The sequence below is a fragment of the Sorex fumeus genome, unplaced genomic scaffold (assembly GCF_029834395.1).
Source record: "Sorex fumeus unplaced genomic scaffold, SorFum_2.1 ptg000098l, whole genome shotgun sequence".
In the NCBI taxonomy this organism is placed as follows: Eukaryota; Metazoa; Chordata; class Mammalia; order Eulipotyphla; family Soricidae; genus Sorex; species Sorex fumeus.
This window is the reverse complement of record NW_026606155.1, coordinates 38,450,325-38,474,118: the sequence shown is the minus strand read 5'-3', so window position 1 is coordinate 38,474,118 and position 23,794 is coordinate 38,450,325. Positions and strand designations below refer to the sequence as shown.

General features: G+C 37.7%; 1 protein-coding gene across 1 annotated transcript in view; it reads right to left on the bottom strand.

The window, feature by feature from the left end:
• The window catches only part of EXOC5 (exocyst complex component 5), a 70,235-nt gene that overhangs the window by 20,024 nt on the left and 26,417 nt on the right, over positions 1-23,794 (bottom strand). The window contains exons 5-12 of the mRNA XM_056133841.1: positions 20,563-20,627; positions 17,240-17,268; positions 15,555-15,664; positions 15,253-15,297; positions 15,003-15,143; positions 11,142-11,224; positions 9,896-10,105; positions 7,956-8,103 (exon numbers count right to left, since the gene is read on the bottom strand). Of these exons, the coding sequence (XP_055989816.1) occupies positions 7,956-8,103; positions 9,896-10,105; positions 11,142-11,224; positions 15,003-15,143; positions 15,253-15,297; positions 15,555-15,664; positions 17,240-17,268; positions 20,563-20,627 (831 nt within the window). The remainder of the gene's footprint in view (positions 1-7,955; positions 8,104-9,895; positions 10,106-11,141; positions 11,225-15,002; positions 15,144-15,252; positions 15,298-15,554; positions 15,665-17,239; positions 17,269-20,562; positions 20,628-23,794) is intronic.

The following is a 23,794-nucleotide window of genomic DNA, read 5'->3' as shown; positions in this document are numbered from 1 at the left end:
ACCACGTACAAAAGGAAGATTAAAGTGGATTAAAGACCTCAACATCAGACCGGAATCCATAAGGTACATTGAAGAAAAAGTTTGTAAAACCCTCCATGACATTGAAGCTAATGGTATCTTCAAAGATGTCACACCACTGGCCAACCAAGTGAAAACAGAGATAGATAAATGGGACTATCTTAAACTAAGAAGTTTCTGCACCTCAAAAGAAACAGTGACCAAAATACAAAGACAGTCTACAGAACGGGAAAGGATCTTTGCCGAATACACATCTGACAAGGGGTTGATATCAAGGATATACAAAGTACTAGTTGAACTCCACAAGAAGAAAACATCCAACCCCATCAAAAAATGGGGCGATGAAATGAACAGAAACTTTCTCAAAGAAGAAATCCGAATGTCTAAAAGGCACATGAGAAAATGCTCCACATCATTAATCATCAGGGAGATGCAGATCAAAACCACAATGAGATATCATTTCATACCACAGAAACAGGCCCACATCCACAAGAACAAAAGCAACCAGTGCTGGCGCGGATGTGGCGAGAAAGGGACACTCCTTCACTGTTGGTGGGAATGCCGACTAGTTAAGCCCTTTTGGAATACAGTATGGATGATTCTCAAAAAATTAGAAATTGAGCTCCCATCTGACCCAGCAATATCACTCCTGGGAATATATCCCAGAGAGGCAAAAAAGTATAGTCGAAGTGACATCTGCACTTGTTTGTTCATTGCAGCACTCTTTACAGTAGCCAGAATCTGGAAAAAACCTGAGTGCCCGAGAATAGATGACTGGTTAAAGAAACTTTGGTACATTTACACAATGGAGTACTATGTAGCTGTTAGAAAAGATGAAGTCATGAAATTTACATACAAGTGGTACTACATGGAAAGTTATCATGTTAATAAAATGACTCAGAAAGAGAGGAACAGACATAGAAAGATTGCATTCATCTGGGGAACATAAAGTAACAAAATAGGAGACTAACACCCAAGAATGGCCGAGATTAGTACCAGGAATTTTACTCCATGGCTTCGAGGCCAGCCACACATGCCAGGGAAAAAGGGAGCTCAGATAGAGAAGGGAACACCAAATAAAGAGAAGCATGCTGAAAGTAGACTAAAGACCAAATATGATTGCCACCCATTGCCTCTTTTGCAAACCACAGCACCTAATAGGAGAGAACAAAAGGGAATGCTCTGCCACAGAGGAGGGATGGGGGGTATGGGGGGTGGGAAGGATACTGGGATCCACAGTGGTGGGAAATGGGCACTGGTGGAGGGATGGGTATTTGATCGTTGTATAATTGTATAATTGAAACCCAAGCACAAAAATTTGTAAGTCTACAAGTGTTATCTCATGGTGTCTCACTAATAAAAATTAAAAAAAAAAATTACGTTCATTTCCTTCATGAACACAAACATTTTTAAAAGTTTTTTGGCAACATCCAGTGGTGCTCAGGTCTTACTTCTGGCTCTGCACTTAGGAATCACTTCTGGTGGGGCTGGGGGATCATATGAGGGGTGGCAATCAAAACGGGTTGGCTGCCTGCAAAGAAAGCACCTGACCTGCTATACTATCTCTCTAGCCCACAAATACAAATTTTTTATAAACATTTAGCAAGCCTAACAACATATAAAACGAATAATACAAAATGACCAAGTGGAGATTATCCAGTATGAGCAAGGTTAACATTGGAAATCAATGTAATTCACCACATAAATGAAGCATTTGACAAATCCAACATCAAAACCTCATACAAACAACTTAAAAAACAAATTATAAAAGAATTTTCTAAATCTAAATCTCATAGTGTATCTTTAAAAATCCCACAGTAAACGCTCAATTAATGAAAAAAAAAAACTGAATTTTTTACTCAAGATCAAAAATGATGCAAGTTAGTCTGGAAAGAAAGATGGCGGCCGCACGGGAGCCTTGTGGAAAGCGGGTTTGAGCCGGGCTCGGGGGAGCGGCGGGGACCTCATGGGAAGGGGGGCTTTGTGGGCCGTCCCCCACGTCCCACCGAGGTCGCCAGCTGCCCCCCACGAGCGGCTCTCCGGCACGGCCACGGCCCCGGAGGCACAAGGACTTAGCACAGAGAACCAGCCGCTTGGAGCAGAAAAGCAAATGGACTTGTGTTGATCCGCGCCACCAAGCCTGCCCGGAGGGGGAAGGGCGTTGACCAGCCCGCCCGCTCCTCTCTGGAAAGAAAGATGGCGGCCGCACGGGAGCCTTGTGGAAAGCGGGTTTGAGCCGGGCTCGGGGGAGCGGCGGGGACCTCATGGGAAGGGGGGCTTTGTGGGCCGTCCCCCACGCCCCACCGAGGTCGCCAGCTGCCCCCCACGAGCGGCTCTCCGGCACGGCCACGACTCCAGGGCACAGAAACCAATCTCTTAACTAGCTAACTTTTAATAGAAATTCTTCCAGGGTCAATAAGTAAAATAGCAGAAATTCAAAACCACGCGGCCGCGATAGCTGCCGCGCGACATCATTTTATTCTTAAACCAAGTTGTAGAAAGCAAATCATTTCACAACGCTGTTTCAGCATGTCTGATTGGGGGAGGGGTGGGTCGTAAACTCTAAACAATAATTGTGCATCTTCTATCGAAATAATCTATCTAGTCAAAGTAGATAGAGTATTAACTAGAACTCATCTGCCTCACAAAGAATTGGGAGGGGTGGGAGGTGGGGGTCTATTGGGGTTCGGGGTTAAAAATGAGTATTGGTAAAGGGAAATGTGTTTGGTATCTACATGACTGAGACCTAAACCTGAAAGCTCTGTAACTTTTCCCACAGTGATTCAATAAATAAATAAATTATAAAAAAAAACAAAAAAACAAAAAAAACAAAAATGATGCAAGTTATTTTTCTCACTACTTTTATTCAACTGATTCATCTACAGAAGTACTGAAAAATCTGACAAGGGAAGAGAACAAAATAAGGCATCTACACTGAAAAGAAGTAAAAACTTTAAAAAAAAAAAAAGGGCAATATGCTGTAGATATGCCTCTGGACCCTGTGCCAGGCTGTCTCTTCTGGGGCAACCCAAAGAGAAGTGGGTGAGTTCCCCTTCTTGCCCTGACATATGAAAACCTCCAGAATTCAATTAATGCCATGTTCATGTCTGATCTCCATAGGCTCAGATGAGCCTCATCCATGAGTGAATCTGCTGAAAAACCCAGGTATGCGGGACTTGTGAATGAAATCCCCAGGCTGGCATGGAGTCGGAAACAAGTTACCTCCCCCATTTACGTGTGCTTTCGGTAGCTTGGCTGTCATACGCACGAACTGCCTCCAGCACCATCTAAACTATAACAACCATAATCCAGAGACTCACAAATAAATCGCTCAGAAGAGAGCAACACATTGCAGAGATGACTCTGGACCCCAAAGTCACCATCAAGTTTTAAAAAATTTTTTTAAATTACTCTTAGCTGTATAGTTAAAATTTTAGAATTCCTGGAGCACCTGGCCACGAATGTGGTTGTATTAACATCTCATAATGTACACCACAGATGTACCAAGACTAGAACACCACATTTGATGGGGTGTAAAGTAGAAAGCAACTAATAGTGGGGAGGAAAAATGCGTCTATACACACACATGCGCACACAAACACACAAAACACACACACAAGCACACAAGGCTCAACCTTTAACAACATGTTAGTAATCTCTTATACAAGGGCTTAATGGCTCCAGGATGAAATACAACGATCTTCACACACTTTCTTCTGAGGAAACTTTTTTGGTTTTTTTTTTTTATTTTTAGCTGATTATTTGTAACAAGCAATACAAAATAAAATATTTAGGGGGCAGACCCCCAAACCCTGCTTTGGGGGCAGGGTTTGGGGGTCTGGGTGGAAACACTCAAAATATGATGGTAAAAAGGTGTACTGTGGTGGGATTGGAATATTAAATGTAATAAAGTTGTGAACAACTTTATAAAAATTAAATTTTAAAAAATTAAAAGATAATATATAAACCCTGGGCTCATCTGTTCCCTTATTTTTTGAACATTACCCAAAATGGCATACAGTAGTTCACTGGTTCCTTGAAGACAGATATGGAGGTTTATAAAGGCAAGACGAGGCTTTTGGAATGTGTATTATCTGTTCACTGTCTTGACATCAGTTATAGCTTCACAAATGTGTACATATACCATAAATATCAAACTGTACTGTTTGCCACAGTTTACTGAAGGTCAATTAATTGTTATCTTTGAAAAAGGGGAAAAACTACCCACCATTACACGGTCCTCTTTAATATCTTTTAACATTTGCATTATTATCTTTGACCTCTTCTCATTACTTTTCAAACTCTTCTCTTACTATTCTTCCCATGAACTGAGGCACTTTATGCTGAATGACTGATCTTTGTATATGCCTATGCCTTTATATGCCTATGCCTTTGTTCACTTACTGCTCTCTATGCCTAAAATCAGAGAACAGAAAGCCTACCTTACCTAAGCCTACCAGCTAAGCCTACCAGAATAATCATCTTAAAAATACCCAAATCTTCTAAGATTCAGGCCTCAATGCCATTCTTTTGAAAATACTTCCTGATAAATAGTATGCTCCAATTCCCTAACCACTCAATGAGTTGTTTTTTCATGGTTCAAGCAGTATATACCTACCTTGAACTAATTATTTATAGGTGTTCCTACTTGAAAAGGTCCATGTATTATATTTACATCCTCAGTATTTAACACAAAAGATGGTTTGAAGTAAACACATAGTAATACTTGTTGGAATAGACTGCAGTGAATCTAACCAAATTTCAATATTGTAATTTTCTAGACAGGTCCTTTCCAGACAGGACAATCTTGTAAGTAACCAGATAGCTAATTGCTATGACTAATAATGCTGAAAACTTAATGTTTGATGATTTCAGGCTTATAAAATTGTTTAACACTCCCACTATTCAAAAAAAAAAAAAAGCGAAGGTATTGATCAAATACTCATTACCCACCTAGATGTGTCATATCTTTTTTTTTTTTTTTGCTTTTTTGGGTCACACCCAACGATGCACAGGAGTTACTCCTGGTTCATGCACTCAGGAATTACTCCTGGCGGTGCTCAGGGGACCATATGGGATGCTGGGAATCAAACCTAGGTCAGCTGCGTGCAAGGCAAACACCGTACCCGCTGCGCTATTGCTCCAGCCTTAGATGTGTCATATCTTAACATTTTTCCAAATGTACTGATTTTTCTACTTTATTAAAGTGTGTGAGTGGAGGAGTCCAATATAAATATGGCTCAAATAGCTTGGGAACATGTCCCTCATCCCTCAAGGCCATCTCTAGTCTTAATGTATTTCGAATGTAATATTATAAAGTATTCACTGCCACTGTCCTCCCGTTGTTCATCGATTTGCTCAAGCGGGCCCAGTAACATTGTGAGACTTGTTACTGTGTTTGACATATCGAATACATCACGGGTAGCTTGCCAGGCTTTGCCATGCGGGTGAGATACTCTCGATAGCTTGCCAGGCTCTCCAACAGGGGCAGAGGAATCGAATTCAGGTTGGCCACGTTGGTTTTGTGCAAGGCAAACGTCCTACCCGCTGTGCTATCGCTCCAGCCCAATATAAAGTATTATTTTACTTTATTATAGAGTGGTATTATACTGAACATATCTTTCCATCAGCTTGCTAATAATGTATTTTTGAGATTAATATCGTCACATGTAACTCTACTTTAGCCATTTAAAATTCCCTCAGCAGGGCCAAAAGGACTGCTGAATGATTAGAAGCCTGCCTCATGAGCTAGGGGAGAAGGCAGTTGGCATAAAGAAAGGATCACTAAGTCAATCATGGTTGGAGGGATTGCTCAGAATGGGAGATGTGTGCTGAAAGTAGACTAAGGACCAAACATGATGGCCTCTCTGTATCTGTATTGCAAACCATAATGCGCAAAAGAGAGAGAGAGAGAGAGAGAGAGATAGAGAGAGAGAGAGAGAGAGAGAAATTATCTGCCATAGAGGCAAGGGGTGGGTGGTGGATGGGGTGATAGGAGGGACACTGGGGACGCTGGTGGTGCAAAATGTACTAATTGACTGAAATTCAATAATAAAAGCTTTGTGACTATATTGCATGGTGATTCAATATAAATAAAAATAAACTTATCTGTTTTCTAGTGTACAATTAATGTTATGAATATGATCATCAATTCTAGAAACACACCAGGTATGCTTGTAAATTTTCACTCTGACAATCTAAGGAGTTTCCAAATTACTCTCAAAATTAACTATACCATTTTTTCTCTTTCTCTGGCATTAGATTTCTATTGTTCCACATCTCTGACACCTGTTTACCCTTAAACCTTAATTTCTGCCAACCCAATGAAAAAGACAATTTTTCCCTTTTCTGAATTTAATTTCCCTTAATAATTTAGATTGCATGTAAGTACACAGTTCAAAATTTATTGATTTATATGCTTAATGTAAATACCTATTATCCATCAATATAAGAAATACTAGTCCATCAACTCTCAACTCCACTACTTAAGAACTATATTTTCTACTTCTTCAACTATTAAAATGGAATAAATCCAACTTCACAAAATTGTTACAATGTTATATAACTGCAGCACAGTCCTGTTGTTCACTGATTTGCTCCAGTGGGCACTAGTAATGTCTCCATTGTTAGACTTGTTACTGTTTTTGGCATATCCAATATGCCACAGGGAGCTTGCCAGGCTCTTGTCGCACGGACGGGACACTCTCGGTAGCTTGCCAGGCTCTCCGAGAGGGGCGGAGGAATCGAACCCAGGTTGGCCACATACAAGGTGAACATCCTATCGCTGTGCTATCGCTCTAGCCACTTAGTAATTAAAAAAAAAAAATCTTGTGGGAACAAAGCAATAATATAGGAGGTAGGGCATTTGCCTTGTATGCTACTGACCTGGGTTCAATTCCTCGAACCCAAAACGGTCTCCTGTGTTAGCCAAGAATAATTTCTGAGTGTAGAGCCAAGAGCAACTTCTGAGTACTTCTGGGTATGACCCCAAAGCCAAAAGATTTAAAAACTAGTAATAAAAATCTTGCTTCAAAAACAAAAATCCTATTCTATTTTTGGGGGGAGAGGTTTCCCTGTGGTTCTCAGATGACCATGTGATGCTAGAAATCAAACCCAGGAATTCACATATTTAAGACATGTGCCAATCTCCAGGTGCCATCTCAGCGCACTGGACAGCCTTGAACCTGAGACTCAGCAATGAATCCCAGAAGACAGCAGCTCACCAGAGCTCTCTCCAGACAGTACCAAGCCAATTCCACTGGGGCACCTCAGATGGAGTGGGTGTTCCTTCTCCGCCCACTCCAGATGAACTTTTGGTGGCCACATGCTTCCAGAAGAAAAACCCAAGTATGCGGGATAAGGGACTAAGACTCCAAGCCACATGGTGGCAGCGGGGATGGGCTGTCCTTTCCTGTCTCCCAACTGCTTGGGATCCTGGCTGTCATGCCCACAAACTGCCTCTGGGCACCATCTCAGCACGTTAATGGCCCTGATCCAGAGACTCACAAATGAATCTCAAAAATGGATTAGCTCCCTACAGAGATGTCTCTGCAGCTCAATCATTTACAATTTTCGAATCCAGAGGCGATCTCTCATGATATTCATAATAAGGAATAGAAAATAAATTATCTAATGTCTGCCCTGGCAGGCAGGTTGAATAGCGAGGGAAAAATTTGAAATAATGGTGGTGGGAAGGTGTGATGCTGGGTGGTATTGGTGTTGAAATATTGAATGTAATCACTGTTAACAACCTTATGAAAATAAAAGTTTTTAAAAAAGGAAAAATAAAAAGACATGTGCCACACTCGACTCATATTCCTATCTCAAAATCTGATCCAAATCTAATTAACAAGAAATAACTATTCTTAGCCAGAGAGCAGATTTTTATCTTAGTATAACCAAGACAATATATAAAACAAATTTTATATAATTCTTACCCTATGACATCTTTCAAAGGCTTGTTTGGTTTCTTGTAAAAGATTAACCGCCACTTCTTGGGATAGGAAAGTTTCCCCATGAGTATCAATACTTGGTCCCAGTGGTAAATTGGTACGTTGTCTAATTCTCTCTTTCAAATCTTGAATACTAGTGCATCATATTGACAAAGGGGCGGGGGAGAGAGATTACATAGATTTCAATCAAATACTCTTAAATTTAGTACATTACAGATCAATTAAAAAAATCAATTTTTTCTTAAATTAGTTTAAGAAAATCCATGAGACTCTAACTTTCTAATTCCAATATATTAGTTCTGTGAAGTAAAGCAAACATTTCTAAAAGAAGACTCTTCTGAAAAAATAAGTGCATCTGCAATTATCTTTAAGTTCTACAATTCTGAATCAGTAGACAAAAACTAATTGCTTGGTTACCTGAAAAAGTGAGACACCCTAGTTTAGCTCATATTCATAATAATGAAATGATTCTGCTTAAAATAATACTGACAAATTTTAAATGTCTATAATTATACTGAATCGCTTAAAACATTTACACATTTCTCCATTATTATTAAACAAGATATATTAACCATGGGGCTAGAGAGAGAATACAGCAGGTAAGGCACTTGCCTTGCATGTAGCTAACCCAGATTCTCAGTACCCCTTTTGGTATCCCGAACCCTGCCAGAAGTGATCTTTGACACAAAGCCAGGAGTAAGTTCTGAGAACTGTGAAGCATGGTTCCAAATACCAAAATAAGGGGAAATAAAAGCGGGGGCAAGACGGTGAGATATTAAACATAATTTAGCTTTTCTTAATGACTAACAGTTAAATGGTCACTGAGTATCTGATGCAGGTATTCTATGAAAGTCAGCTTTTTTTGTTTGCTTCTAGAATATATAGATTTGATTTGTTAACGAAGTTCTTAACTATTCCTGTTTTCTTTTCTTTCACAAGTTATTTATAATTTTTAATTATATCCTCCCCCATCACTAAGAAGACAAATTGAGGACACACACAAAGAAGTCTATTGCCTAGCAAGTAGCTGAATTCGATCTCCGGTACCACATATGATACCATAGGCAATATCAATAGTGACTCACTGAGCACAGAGCCAGCATTGCTGGGTGTTAACTCAAAAACAATAAAATACAAAATACAAAAAATATGAATTTATATATATGTATATATATACACACACACATACACAAATTGAGAAACTGGTTTGAATGTGCATACATATTTGTGTAACCTACAGTCTGAATGTATAGCACACATTAGGATAAAGTCATTTTGCTTCATCCTAGACTCAAGTGAGTTCCAGATAATTGAGATTTTGAAAACTAGAATGCCAACAACTTTTATAGAAAGCAATTTTCCAGTATGAGATTAATTATAGGCTTTAATGTATTGGTCAAAAAAAAAATCTTATGACCAGAGATATATACAGTGGAATGGTTAATGCCTTGATTGAAGTTAAACGGGGCTTGCACCCTCGCACCACATATGGTCCCTGGAGATCTGCCAGGAGTAATCCCTGAATACAGAGTCAAGAGTAAGACCTGAGCACAGCCAGGTGTGGCTCCCACCAAAAGAAAAAAAAATGTTTGATACCCCAAAATCTAAGCATACCTAAACTGTCAACTATTTGCTCAGTTTTCTTAACATACCAACACCAACAAAAAATTATGTACTTTCCTACTTCCCATTTAATAATGTGAAAAAATTTACTGTTTAAAACTACACAACTCTACATAGTACTTGTCTACTTTATATTTTAATCCTATCAGGTAATTTCATTTTATATGTTTAGTTCAAGAAAACAGAATTTTACCAATAGTATAAACAAGTTCTTAACATTTTAATGACTATCATATTTGACAAATAAGTTTGTCCAGTATATTAAAGTTTTTACCTTTCTAACATTATATAAAAAAACTCACCCTCCTGTGCCAATCGATCTCTTCTGATGGTTTTTTGATTCATAATAGCGTTGCAGAATCAAAGCACTTCTGCTTTTCAAATATCCAGTCTCCACTTCAATATAGTTCTCCAAATAGGAAATGAAAATGGATTTGATAAGCTTAGACAAGAAAGTCTGTTTATCAGTACCTAAATTAAACTCCATCAATTTGCTGGAAAGATTGGAGGTTCTTTTTATGAAAAAGAGGAAAAAAGATTAATACACATTTTAGATAAGTAAAGAATACTAAAGATCATGTGTGTGTGTGTGAGTGTGTGTGTGTGTGTGTGTGTACACACACAGTGTAACTTTAACTGTATTCGAACCTTGAGAAGAACTTTTTAGGATAGGCAAAGCAGTCATAGGTTCATTTAAAGGAGAATATCTAATACTAACAATATAGAATACTTCTATAAACTCCCAGGGATGACTGAGGAAGAAAGTGACACAATAAACCAGTCTAGATATAGCAACCATGGCAGTGTGACTTCAATATGCTCAATGCCATTCAAGAGTCGGTACTCAAGTAAAGAACTGACAGGCATGTAATTACTCTCTGATCATGCTGTTTTGTCTTCATCTATTTGAACTTTCCTATAACTTTTTGTATCACACTGCTGAAGAAAAATCACTACCAATACTGCTGAGATGGACTTTCTAACAATGACTACTTTTCAAAGCCCTCCTTCAAAATTATGCATATCCCCAACCACAGGCAATTTTATTTCTCAAACTGAATCGCCATGAGACATACAGTTACCAAGTTGTTCATGATGGCAGAGAACAGGAAAAAAGGTTGGAAAAGCACTCTAATACAAAGCTTCTGATAAAGTATTTCTAAATGTAACACTGCCATTTACAAAAAGTCAAATTTTTACATCAAAATTCAAGATAGAACCCATTTGTTAGAATTTCTGTCACTTTCTTTTTCAATATCTAAAGTGATAACTGCAAATAGACGCAATTATACTAGCTTTTAGGAAACAAAGAATAGAGAACTACTTCAGAAGTAAAATCAGACACAAAATTCCTCAAGATTTTATTATACATAATATAAAGCATAATTCTAAACTCTTAAAGTGGGCATGCTACTCATATATATGCATTTAATGCTTAAAGATATAATGCTAAAAATATTATTTAAAAGTAACTAATCACACTTCCATTTCCTATTTAAAAATAAGAAAATCTGAGAAGTTACTATTTTCAAACAATTGAAAATATACCTTGTATATAGATCATAAAGATTTTTGAGATACTGTTCTGCATCAGACTTCCTACATTCTTCTAATTGGTCTTTCACAAAACTCTAAAAAAGAAAAAGTCATCTGTCAATAAAGTCAGTATTAATTTATACAGTCCAAAATATGTATACACTTAGAAGCTGCTGGTGGGGGATACTTATTACTATCTCTTCAGAAACTATTAAACATAGATGCACAGGGTATAATTTTGGAGTACAGATAAGTATGCCCACAATCCAAGAGTAAAACATTCATATTTGGCATGATTCGGTAGATTATTTTCTGAGTCTAAAATTGCTCAATAATTTTTCCATATAAATTAATAACATTAGCATTCCTGGGCCAAAAGGATGACCTGTTTAGTGATAACAAAATGGGAATATTTTATTTTTGAGCAATGAAGGAAATCTGTATATTCTCTCACAAGAAATGAATCCTTAAGTTCAGTGAAACATGTACAAGAATATTCACAAAGAACTGGTTTTGTAATAGCTTAAATCAGAAACCACTGAGAAGCTACCATTAGTAGTAAAATAGATAAAAAAAATTGTTATTATATAGAGGAATTCAAAACAAAATTAAAATCTGTAATCTACAGCTATTAGCAAAAGCAATTATGAATTTCACAGAAATACTGATTAGAGAGTGTCAATAAGCTCTTTAAAAGAAGTACATATATGATTTATTCTATATGAAATATCAAAAGTGAAACTATTCAATATCATTAGAGTTCAAGATAGTGGCTAACCCCAGGAACAAGAGAGAACAGACTGGAGCAGAAAAAAAGGTGAACTTCTAGGATGCTGAACACATTTTGTTTCTGACTAGTTTCTAGTTGTACAGCTAGTTTTGCGGTGTAAAAATTCTTGTATATCTCTGCTCATGAAAAATATTTTCATGTAATAATGAAATGCTTAGAAAATCTCCCATATAATAGTAATAACATTCATAGGTCAAAAGAATGATCTACTTAGTGATAAAAAATGGGATTATTTCATTTTTGAATAGTGGAGGAAACCTGTATATCCTCACAAGAATACATGTGTAACCTTATGTGTATAAATGAATACACTTAACAATTTAAGATGTTATAATGAAAATATTAGTCAAGGATTTTTTCTCTAAAATTATTTTTGATTGTACAATCTTAAACTCCAATAAAAAGGGCAACATACAGAAAATAGACCTTTAATAAAAATAGAAATATTTCTAAGTTTTACTGCTTCTAATATTTAACTACAGAAATAACTCAGACTTGACATTAAAGAATATCAAAATATCTCCTTCTGAAACTTATCCTGTCTTGCGAAGTATATTTAAAAAGGAAAAAAAAAACAAAGAGACCAAGGCAATCTCAAAAGGCTAGAGCAAATGCTTTGCATAACGGGGTGTGATCCCTGGCACTAACTCTGAGTATCACCAGCAGTCACTGCTGAATAATGCACTGGAGTAGCTTGGGAGCACTGCTGGGTGTGGTCTAAAAGCTGAAACAAAACAAATCAAATCCTGGGGTAGAACCAAAAGAGTCAGTTCCTTAAAACACCATTTCCCAATCATTAGTGTCCCTTAAGACAGTTACAGGCAATACCATAAAATTGGGAAATTGTATCCTGCTTTAGAATCATAACATATATCCATATTTTTAAACACCTTTACAAGCCCTGCATTGTGTTCTAAAAATAAACATTTAATGTTGCTTAGTGACAAAGACAGTTTAGGAAATGTAGTCTTAAAAAACAGTACCACACAAAAATAAGTAAGTGCTAAAAGATATGATTTTTCTTTGTTACAAAATTATCTTACTATGAAACATGAAGTATTAAACAATGACCTTTAATAAATAGCCTGAAGAGGCTATAAATAGGAAAATAAGTCATTTAGAATTATAATTTTCAAACACTACTGTTGCAAAAATAAATGTTAAAAATATATGCACTATTTCCTGAAAGGTGCTTTCTGAAATAAATCAGTGAGATTTATAACCAAAAAAAAAAAAAAATAGTACCACAAAGCATTGGAGAATAGCATGGCAGGTCACACAGCTGACACAGGTTTGAACCGCTTATGGTCCATTAGGTGTGGCAGGAGTGATTCCTTAGCTCAGAGCCAGAAGCAAGCCCTGAGAACAAATGGGTGTTGCCCCCAAACAAACAAAAAATTGGTGCCACAGGGGAACTGGAGAGAGAACAGCGGGTAAGGTGCTTCCCTTGTGTGCAGCCTACCCAGGTTCAATACCCAATACAGTTCCCTGAGCACCGCCACGTGTGCCATCCTCCTCCCTCCAATCCCATCTTCATACCCCTAAACAAATAACAAAAATGAAAAAATGTGGATGTCAAGATTGTAAGTGAGATACGTGGGATTTTTCTTTCTCTTCTGGTGCTGGGTATTAAAGCCAGTGCACCTCATATATGCAAAAATGTGCTCTACCTGTGTTTTTCTTTTCATGTTGGTAACAATTCACTGAACTTTCAACAGAAAGCACTTGTAATTCCTATTTAATTTCATATATATCATCCTGGACAAGGCAAACCTAATTAAAAAAAAATCCAAGGCTACCCTAATTAAAATTTATTACTACCACTACTGCTACTGCAACAAAACAAAACCTATCTTCAAACAAATGACCTGATAACAGGTTCTGGACTTTCTCTGGAAAAACAATTTTAAAGCATGATATTATCATTCCTTTCTCTTTTATTATTATTCCCCAAAATGTTATCTGAATAAACTATATTTTTAAAAAATTTTTTTATTAGTGAAACACCATGAGGTACAGTTATAGACTTATAAATTTTTGTGCTTGGGTTTCAGTTATAAAATGATCAAGTACCCATCCCTCCACCAGTGCCCATCCTCCACCACCACGGGTCCCAGCATCCCTCCCACCCCCCATCTTCCCCGTCCCACCCTGCCTCTGTGGCAGGGCATTCCCCCTTGTTCTCTCTCTCTTCTTTTGGGTCCTGTGTTTTGCAAGAGAGGCATTGAGTGGCAATCATGTTTGGTCTATAGACTACTTTTAGCATGCTTCTCCCACCCTGGGAGGGTCCTCACAACACCCTTTATTTGGTACTATCTTCTCTATCTGAGCTTCCTTTTCACCTGTGGCTGGCCTTGAAGTCATGGAGCAAAATTCCTGGTATAATCTCAGCCATTCCTGGGTGTTAATTTCCCGTTTTGTTGCTTTATGTTCCCCAGATGAATGCAACCTTTCTGTGTCTATCCCGCTCTTTCTGACTCATTTCGCTCAACATGATACTTTCCAAGTAGTACCACCTGTATGTAAATTTCATAACTTCATCTTTTCTAACAGCTACATAGTACTTCACTGTGTAAATGTACCAAAGTTTCTTTAACCAGTCATCTGTTCTCGGGCACTCAGGTTTTTTCCAGATTCTGGCTATTGTAAAGAGTGCTGCAATGAACAAACAATTGCAGATGTCACTTCCACTATACCTTTTTGCCTCTCTGGGATATTTTACTCAGATGCAAAACTTGAAGCCAATAGATAGAACATAAGTCAAATCTCTAGATGGAAAACTGAAGAAATATACTGTACTTATACTTTAGGCCTATTCCATCTCCAAAAAAAAAATTATATAATAAAAGAAATACTCAGAACCAGAGACAGTTTGGGGGTGAAAGTTATTATCTTGCTTTTAGCTGACCCCTGTTCAATCCTGGGCACTGGGAAATCTCCCCAAGTAGACTTACAGTAATGCCTAAGGAATTGCCAGATGTGACCCAAATACCACCCCTGGCCCTGCCCTTCAAAAATAATCTCACTGTCATAAGAACTAGGCAAATTATTTATAATTTTAATCACCAGTTATTTAAAATTACCTGTAGTTTGATTTCAAATACATTTTGAATAAGTTTGGCCAGCACTGTTTCTGGATTACTAAAGATATCTCCAACTTGTTTGTTCACCCGTTGACAGAGTATTGCAGCATCTTCAAATATATCATTTCTCAAGTAAGCACCCTAAAAAAGAAGTATTTTACGTAGTAAGTCTATAACTATGTATAATTTTAAAATAGCTTTTAAAATACAAATGAGAAAAAAATCCAATAAATTAATGTAGTTATGTTACCTCCTGGCACTGCTTTATATAGACATCTACACAATGGGAATAACCCTGTGAAGAAGAAATAAATACATAATTACTCTTCTTGTTCAACAAAAATAATAATCAAAAAAAGTATTATATGTAAAAATGAAATAAGTTTGCCAGTAAGTGGTCAATAGTAATAATAACTATCAAACTTCAAACTGTGATCCAAAACTTCATACACATATCTTTACTTTGGCATATTTCATCTTTAATAGACATATCTGACTTCATAACATATTGATCTAGACTAGTCAATCTTGCACTTTTTCTATAGTATTTACCTTGAAATGAAGTAAAACTGCTGCTACTTCTCTCATTCTGGAGATTTCACCTCTTCTTTGAGCATTTGTAAATTCCTGAATCAACTGACATTCTAAATCATGGTATTTACCTAAAAACAATAAAGTCATTCAGAGAGCCAAATCTAAATTATTAACAGCATATGAGTAATAAATGACTAAGGATTTGCCAACTTTTGAAAGTATAAACATATTATGGGGTCACAGTAGATCTAGTCTCTATAAGGTACTGTGGTATATATATATTTCTATTTTCAAGACACAAAAATCTTCCAAACCAGAAAATAGATGGGATTCCCAAAGGCGGCCATTTTCCATTGTTATTTTAAAAAGCTCTTGCTGGAAAAAAAAAATCTTCTGGATGTTATTTCTGAAATTAACAGATGGAAAAAACATAAGCCTGAAGTTATGGAAAATAGGAAGAGAATCATAGAACTCTACTAGAATAAAAGTCTACAGCACCAAAATTTCATCTTAAAATTTTATGTGAAGGGTCAGGGATGTGCTCTGTGCTCAGTGTTACCAGCAGAATGAGACATGGATCTCAGCCCTGGCACAAAATAAAATAAAATAAAGTAATGAAAAATAAATGACAATATGTGATACTTAATTCACTACATTCTTAAAATTATTGTGATTCTGAATTGGAATTCTGGATTATGCTGTGGTGATCAAAAAACACTGTCAAGAGGTCCAACTATACATAGAATCCTTTTTCAAATACTTGTGGACAATAGGTAGTTCTTTCTACTTCTTTGTAATCTTTTATTACAATTGCCTCCCAAACAGCAGCCCAAGCTACAATGAAGTCTGAAAATAATAGCTTTTTCAAAAAACCTAAAATGATCTGTCTAAAATACACTTCAAAGATTGGCAAACACCAATCATAAAAACAAATTAGGAGTAAAACATTTATCTGACCTTAAGATTTAAAAAAAAACCTGAAAGTTTATATTAGAAAAATATTTGTGGACACAAAACATTCCATAAGACTTATTATTAGTTGAAAAAATACAAGGTATAAAAGGTATTTGTATAGTGTGCTACCATTATTTTTAAATAAGGGTGATAATAGAAATTACATTATATACACATATGCATATATACAAATCACATACTTGTGATAACAGAAGTTACATTACATATACACATATGCATTATATAGCACAGCGGTAGGGCGTTTGCCTTGCACGCAGCCAACATGGCCGACACGAGTTCGATTCCTCTGCCCCTCTCGGAGAGCCCGGCAAGCTACCAAGAGTATATCGCCCGCACGGCAGAGCCTGGCAAGCTCCCCGTGACGTATTCGATATGCCAAACACAGTAACAACAAAGTCTCCAATGGAGACATTACTGGGCCCGCTCGAGCAAATCGATGAACAACGGGAGGGACTTTACCTTACCTTTACCATTATATACACACATGCATCTATGTATATAATGATTTATGATTTGCATATGACTTATATCCTATACTTGTATATACAAAGAATACCCAAGAAAATTGGTAATGACTATGTAAAGGAAGAGGAATCAAGTCAGGGACAGAGTAAGAGGATTTTAGTCACATTATTGCTCCTTTTAATGTTAGTTTGTTTTTTTTCTTTGAAACTAGTAGTTTTACTAGTACCTACACAAAACAGTTAAATAAGCAGAACCCCACTTACTTGCAATTTTGGACTTTACTTCTGAAAATCTGAAAATTAAAAACCAATAATGAGGTTTATTAGATGTTTCAAAAATACCATAGAAACCTAAGATGTTAATAAAAAGGAAAATAAGTTTGGGTATATATGGGACTACTATATGAGGGGAGGAAGTTATGGAAATTCATTATTCCTCATTTTTTGAAAAATAACACCCCAAGTTTGAATATACACTTATTGTCTACCTTTATAAACTTCTAGGTATTAAAAAAAAAGAAAACTGTATATAGGATGAAGCGATAACTAGAGCTATGACATTAAGATTTTATTAAGCAATAAGATTCTGTGGGCTAATGGAAATCCTTAAAAAATTCTTGGGTGGATGACGTTGAAGCTAATGGTACCTTCAAAGATGTCACGCCACTAGCCAAGCAAGTGAAAACAGAGATAGATAAATGAGACTATCTTAAACTAAGAAGCTTCTGCACCTCCAAAGAAACAGTGACCAAAATACAAAGACAGTCTACAGAATGGGAAAGGATATTCGCCGAATACACATCTGACAATGGGTTGATATCAAGGATATGTAAAGTACTGGTTGAACTCCACAAGAAGAAAACATCCAACCCCATCAAAAAATGGGGCAATGAAATGAACAGAAACTTTCTCAAAGAAGAAATCCAAATGGCAAAAAAGCACATGAGAAAATGCTCTACATCATTAATCATCAGGGAGATGCAGATCAAAACCACAATGAGATACCACCTCACACCTCAGATACTGGCCCACATCCACAAGAACAAAAGCAACCAGTGCTGGCGCAGATGTGGCGAGAAAGGGACACTCCTTCACTGTTGGTGGGAATGCCGACTGGTTCAGTCATTTTGGAAAACAGTATGGACCATTCTCAAAAAATTAGAAATTGAGCTCCCATTTGACCCAGCTATACCACTCCTGGGAATATATCCCAGAGAGGCAAAAATGTATAGTCGAAGTGACATCTGCACTTGTTTGTTCATTGCAGCACTCTTTACAATAGCCAGAATCTGGAAAAAACCTGAGTGCCCGCGAACAGATGATTAGTTAAAGAAACTTTGGTATATCTACACAATGGAGTACTATGTAGCTCTTAGAAAAGATGAAGTCATGAATTTTACATACAAGTGGTACTACATGGAAAGTATCATGCTAAGCGAAATGAGTCAAAAAGAGAGGGATAGACATAAAAAGATTGCATTCATCTGGAGGACATAAAGTAACAAAATAGGAGATTAATACCCAAGAATAGCCAAGATCAGTACCAGGAGGATTACTCCATGGCTAAGAGGCCAGCGGGCATTCTAGGGGAAAGGGCAGCTCGGATAGAGAAGGGAGCACCAAAAAAAGGGTGTTTGGAGGATCCTCCCAGGAGGGGAGATGCATGTTGAAAGTAGACTATGGACTGAACATGACTGCCACTCAATGCCTCTCTTGCAGACCACAACACCCAAAAGGAGAGAGAGAACAAAAGGGAATGCCCTGCCACAGAGGCAGGGTGGGATGGGTGGGATGGGTGTGGGAGGGATACTGGGATCCATGGTGGTGGAAAATGGGCACTGGTGGAGGGATGGGTACTTGATCATTGTATAATCAAAACCCAAGCACAAAAATTTGTAAATCTACAAATGTACTTCATGGTGTTTCACTAATAAAAAATAAAAATAAAAAAAATTTTAAAAAATTAAAAAAAAAATTCTCGGGTGGGCTGGGAATACCCCAGTGGACTGGAGTCTAGGCTTTCCATAAAGGAGGCCTGGGTTTGATCCTGGTACTACCTGAACCACTGAACACCCCTGTGTCTGGCCTCTCAAACAACAGAAATAAAAATCAGTGGGCAAAGATTTGCCTCCTAGGTCAAACATGGCTGACTGTAAGAGGCTGTTGGAGGCCTGAACAGGATGAAGTGAGAAAAGCCAACCAACTCCCTGGATGGTGGGAGTGCGGCCTAGCTTCATGGATCAGATGTAGATCATAAGATCTTCCATCTGGAATTCCATACCCAATAATTAACCAGATCATAATCCAGTTTTCCATTTAACTGCCTCTTGGAAGAAAATGTACGGTTCGGGGCTGGAGCGATAGCACAGCGGGTAGGACGTTTGCCTTGCACGCAGCCAACATGGCCGACACAGGTTCGATTCCCAGCATCCCATATAGTCCCCCGAGTACCGCCAGGAGTGATTCCTGAGTGCATGAGCCAGGAGTAACCCCTGAGCATCGCCGGGTGTGACCCAAAAAGCAAAAAAAAAAAAAAGTACGGTTCATGCTGATGTAGGTGCTTTACTCTGCAGAGTAAAACTTAAACGGTTTAACAAAATAATAAAATGGCTGGTTTAAAAAAGATCCTCTTGAGGGAAAAGAAATAGCTCAAAGATCTAGAGCATGTGCTTTGCATTCAAGAGCCTCAGTTCAATCTCTGCCATGGCATGATGCTAAGCACCACTGGGAATAACCCCCAAGCAACACCTGGTATGGCCAAAAATAAAAAATAACATTTTTCCCAGTAAAGGTTCTTTGAAAAACATTTACTGAAGTGGGGGATGAGGGTGAGGGTGACAAATACACTTGGCAATGCACAGGTGCTATTACTGACTCTGTGCTCAGGAATGACCACTGGAGACGCTCAGGGGGACCACTATGTGGTGCCAGGGATTCGAACCAAGGTCATAATCAATGTGGCTATATGAAGGAAAGTGTGTTACCGCCTCGATATTTTCTCCAGTACTCCCCCTACCCCCACAGCTATTATTAAAATAAAACCATTAATATATCTTATTTAGTAATGGCCTCAGGATTTTCCATCAAAAGAAGATTTTTTTTAAAAACTTTAAGTCTATAAAGATGTCTGAGGGCAAAAGAATTGAAAGTGCTATACAACTGTATACAACAATTTATAGGTCTGAGTATTTAACTAGTATTGCTTTTTGAGGTGTCTCAGATCCTAAAATTTTATAAACTTTAATCTAGGTAAGAAAAATCAACTAAATGGTCCCATGTTTAAACTCTTCCCATCACTCCCATTTAGGTTTTAGCAACAAAGTTGAAAAAAGAAATTAAGAAATCTTACTTTAATCAATTTCAAAATTCATCATTTTTTTCCAAAACAAAAAAACCTGAAATTATTTCAATGTATAACATTAAATTTAGATTATTAGACCATCTTTCTTCAATTAATTATTGTATACTGTATCTTGTACAAAGGAGATAATTTATATTCTTAATAAATTTATAAGCAAAATTATACAAGGAAAAATAAAATTTTATTCCACAAATGCCATATGCAAATAAATGAAAAACAAACTTGCCTATCAAATGGTAACTCCTGGGCAATTAGGTGCAATTTCTGAATAATGTCGGCAGCCTCCTTTATCTATTAAAAAATAAATAAAAGCAGTTAACCCTAATCAAGTATATATTAAATCTTATTTTGATAATGCTAATAATGCCCTATCTATGCCCACAGATCTTCACCCAAACATTTCTCTAGAACCTACCACAACAAACAAAATCTTGTGAACTATAGGAATATATCTGAGGTATCACCAATAATGAGTCAATGAAACATTTATACTGAAATCTTGATCTATGCAAAGAGTAAAAAAATTATTAAGATGCAGATATTTGGCATTTTTATACTAATATTTAGAAAGTGATTTAATGTTTCTCATGTTAAATTTACATATAATCTATTCTTTAAATTTCCAATTACTACTGAGTTTTATTTTGGTATATATTTAATAATTCGTTTTATGATCATTCACTTTTTGATTGTTTAGGGGCCACACTTGGTGATGCTGAGGGGTTACTCCTGGCTCTGCACTCAGGAATCACTCCTGGTGATGCTGGGGGACCATATGGGATACTGAGCATTGAACCTGGTTCAGCTGCAAGCAAGACAAGCACCTCAACCACCATAGCATCTCTCGCACCCCTATAATCACTAACTTTGACAAGAAGACTACTACGAAAAAGAAGAGCTAGGATTATTATAGATCTTTAAAAATCTACCGTAAGATTTTCTGACAATACAGATTTAGTCCTTTTCTTCACTCAAGTCTGACATGCTCTAGGGGGTTGAACACTATCACAATGGCTAAATAATAGTGAAATTCATCTTTCTGTGTCTCATCTAGTCAATATGTCACCATCACTCTCAATAACCACACATTCACTCTGTGCTGTTGCACATCAACACAGGTATCAACTCCAGTATCATTTTCCTTTTTCAGTGTTTTTTGGGCCACACCCAGTACTCAGTTCTTACTCTTCGCAGAGCCCGGGGACCATATGGGTGCTGGGAATCAAACTCAAGTCAGCGTCCTGCAAGGCAAGCACCTTACCATTATACTATCTCTCCGATCCCTGCAGTATCATTTTTCACCATGTCACCTAGTTGTATAGCAATGTCCCTCCTGTTCTCAGAATAAAGCTACCTAGTACAAAGCCAGCTCCATGCTATCAAGTAAAGTAAGTAAAGTAAAGGCGCTCCCATTGATCATCGATTTGCTCGAGCGGGCCCAGTAACGTCTCCATTGGAGACTTTGTTGTTACTGTGTCTGGCATATTGAATGCTCTCGGTAGCTTGCTGGGCTCTCCGAGAGGGGCGGAGGAATCGAACTCGGGTCGGCCATGTTGGCTGTGTGCAAGGCAACCGCCCTACCGCTGTGCTAGCTAAGGCAGACCAATTTCCAGGTTTATTCTTATTCATTTAAGAAATGGAAATTCCAAAGTATACTGTTTGCAAATTGGTTAAGGTAGCAAAGATCGCAGCAATAAGCTGCTACTAGAGTTCCCACAGGTATCCTTTTGTATAACTGTTTAAAGCACTACCTTTGAAAGCCATCAATTAAAACATACCATTGGGGTTGGGAGATGGTACAGTGGTTAGGGCACAAGTCCAGTATTTGTCTGACCCTTTCGGTACCCTCAGCACTGCTAGGAGCATTCCTGGAGGACAGGGCTGGAAGTTACATTGGTGCTCCGGCCCTTGCACTGAACCACTGGCCTGACGGCCCAGAATCACCAGAATCACCCCATCAGAAAAAAAAAAAAAAAAAAAAAAAAAAAATATATATATATATATATATACATACGCACACACAATAGTAAATACAGAAGTTGCCAAAATTAGTAATTTGTGTATATCTGTCATTGATACTAGAGTGAGATGAGTAACCTAAAATACTAAAAATGCTAAAGATCACTAGAGTCAGGTCTGAGTAATAACTGCAACAAGGGATGTTACCCCTGGTGAGCACTGTAATTCAAAGGAAGCATGAGCACTACAGAAATATGACCTCTGGTGAGTACTTGGATGATCACCACAACCATAACTTCTGCACCTTAATGAAGACTGCTGACCCTGGCAAGCATGAGTACAAGCACCACAACTTAAGGAGTGCAAAACTTAACAAGGACCATGATGAAGTATGTGAATAACACAACCTGATTTGCAACCCCCAACAAGCACCACAGCTAAGAATATGTAAACATTGCAGTCAGGAATGCGTACATCACTCACCTGTAGCAATGATAACAGAAACAACAGTAAAGGCAAAGAGGAAGAGAGAAGGAAATTTTTTTTAATCTATTTTTTTTTATTTTATTTTTTTTTTCCCATGAAGGGAAGTGAGATTCTTTTGTATTTGGAGAACAGTCAATACCATGCACCCTTAGACCAGTATTGGGGCTGGAGCAGCAGTGCAGCGGGTGGGCACTTTTCTTGCACATGGCTGTCCTGGAGTCAATCCCTAGCATCCCATACGATCCCCCAAGCACTTCCAGGACTAATTCCTGAGTGCAGAGCCAGGAGTAACGGCCATGCATCACCAAGTGTGGCCCATAGACCAGTATTAAATAACCTACGCTCTGAAGGGGATTAGCAATTAACTCCAGGTACGAGAAAGATCTTAACTACCGGACACATGTAGGAGGCCCAGGGCTCAATCTCCACTACCACATGATACCCTGAGCACATCTGGAAGTGACCTCCAAGCACAGAGCCAGGTGTTGTTCTGAGTGTCTAGTCGCCACAAAAAAACAACCAAATAAAAAGGTCAATTAGTTAAGATTTTCCAATTTTCCTTGGTCAAAACTATGCTTACCCTTTTATAAAAACTTTGTTCGAGTAATAAATACTAAAAGCTCTCAATTCCTTATACACATAAGTATTTCCTTAACAAAAAAAGCTTATAAAACAGGTTGAACAACCTCCTCACTCAAAAGAATACAACTACTCAAAACAACAGAAATTATATTACTATTACAAGTCAGTACAGGGGCCAACAGATACTTGCCTTGCATGCAGCCGACCCGGGTTGGATCCCCAGCAACCTATATGGCCCCCAGAGGATGGCCAGGAGTGATCCCTGAGCACAGAGCCAGGAGAAATCCCTAAGCACCACTGGGTGTGGCCCAAAAAACCAAATAAATAAATGAATAAAGTCAGTTATAAAAAAGAAGCAATTACGAATAGAATTATCTCAGTACTTCTAAGCCACTGAAATCTGAAATTTCATGAACAAATATGCCAGGCAA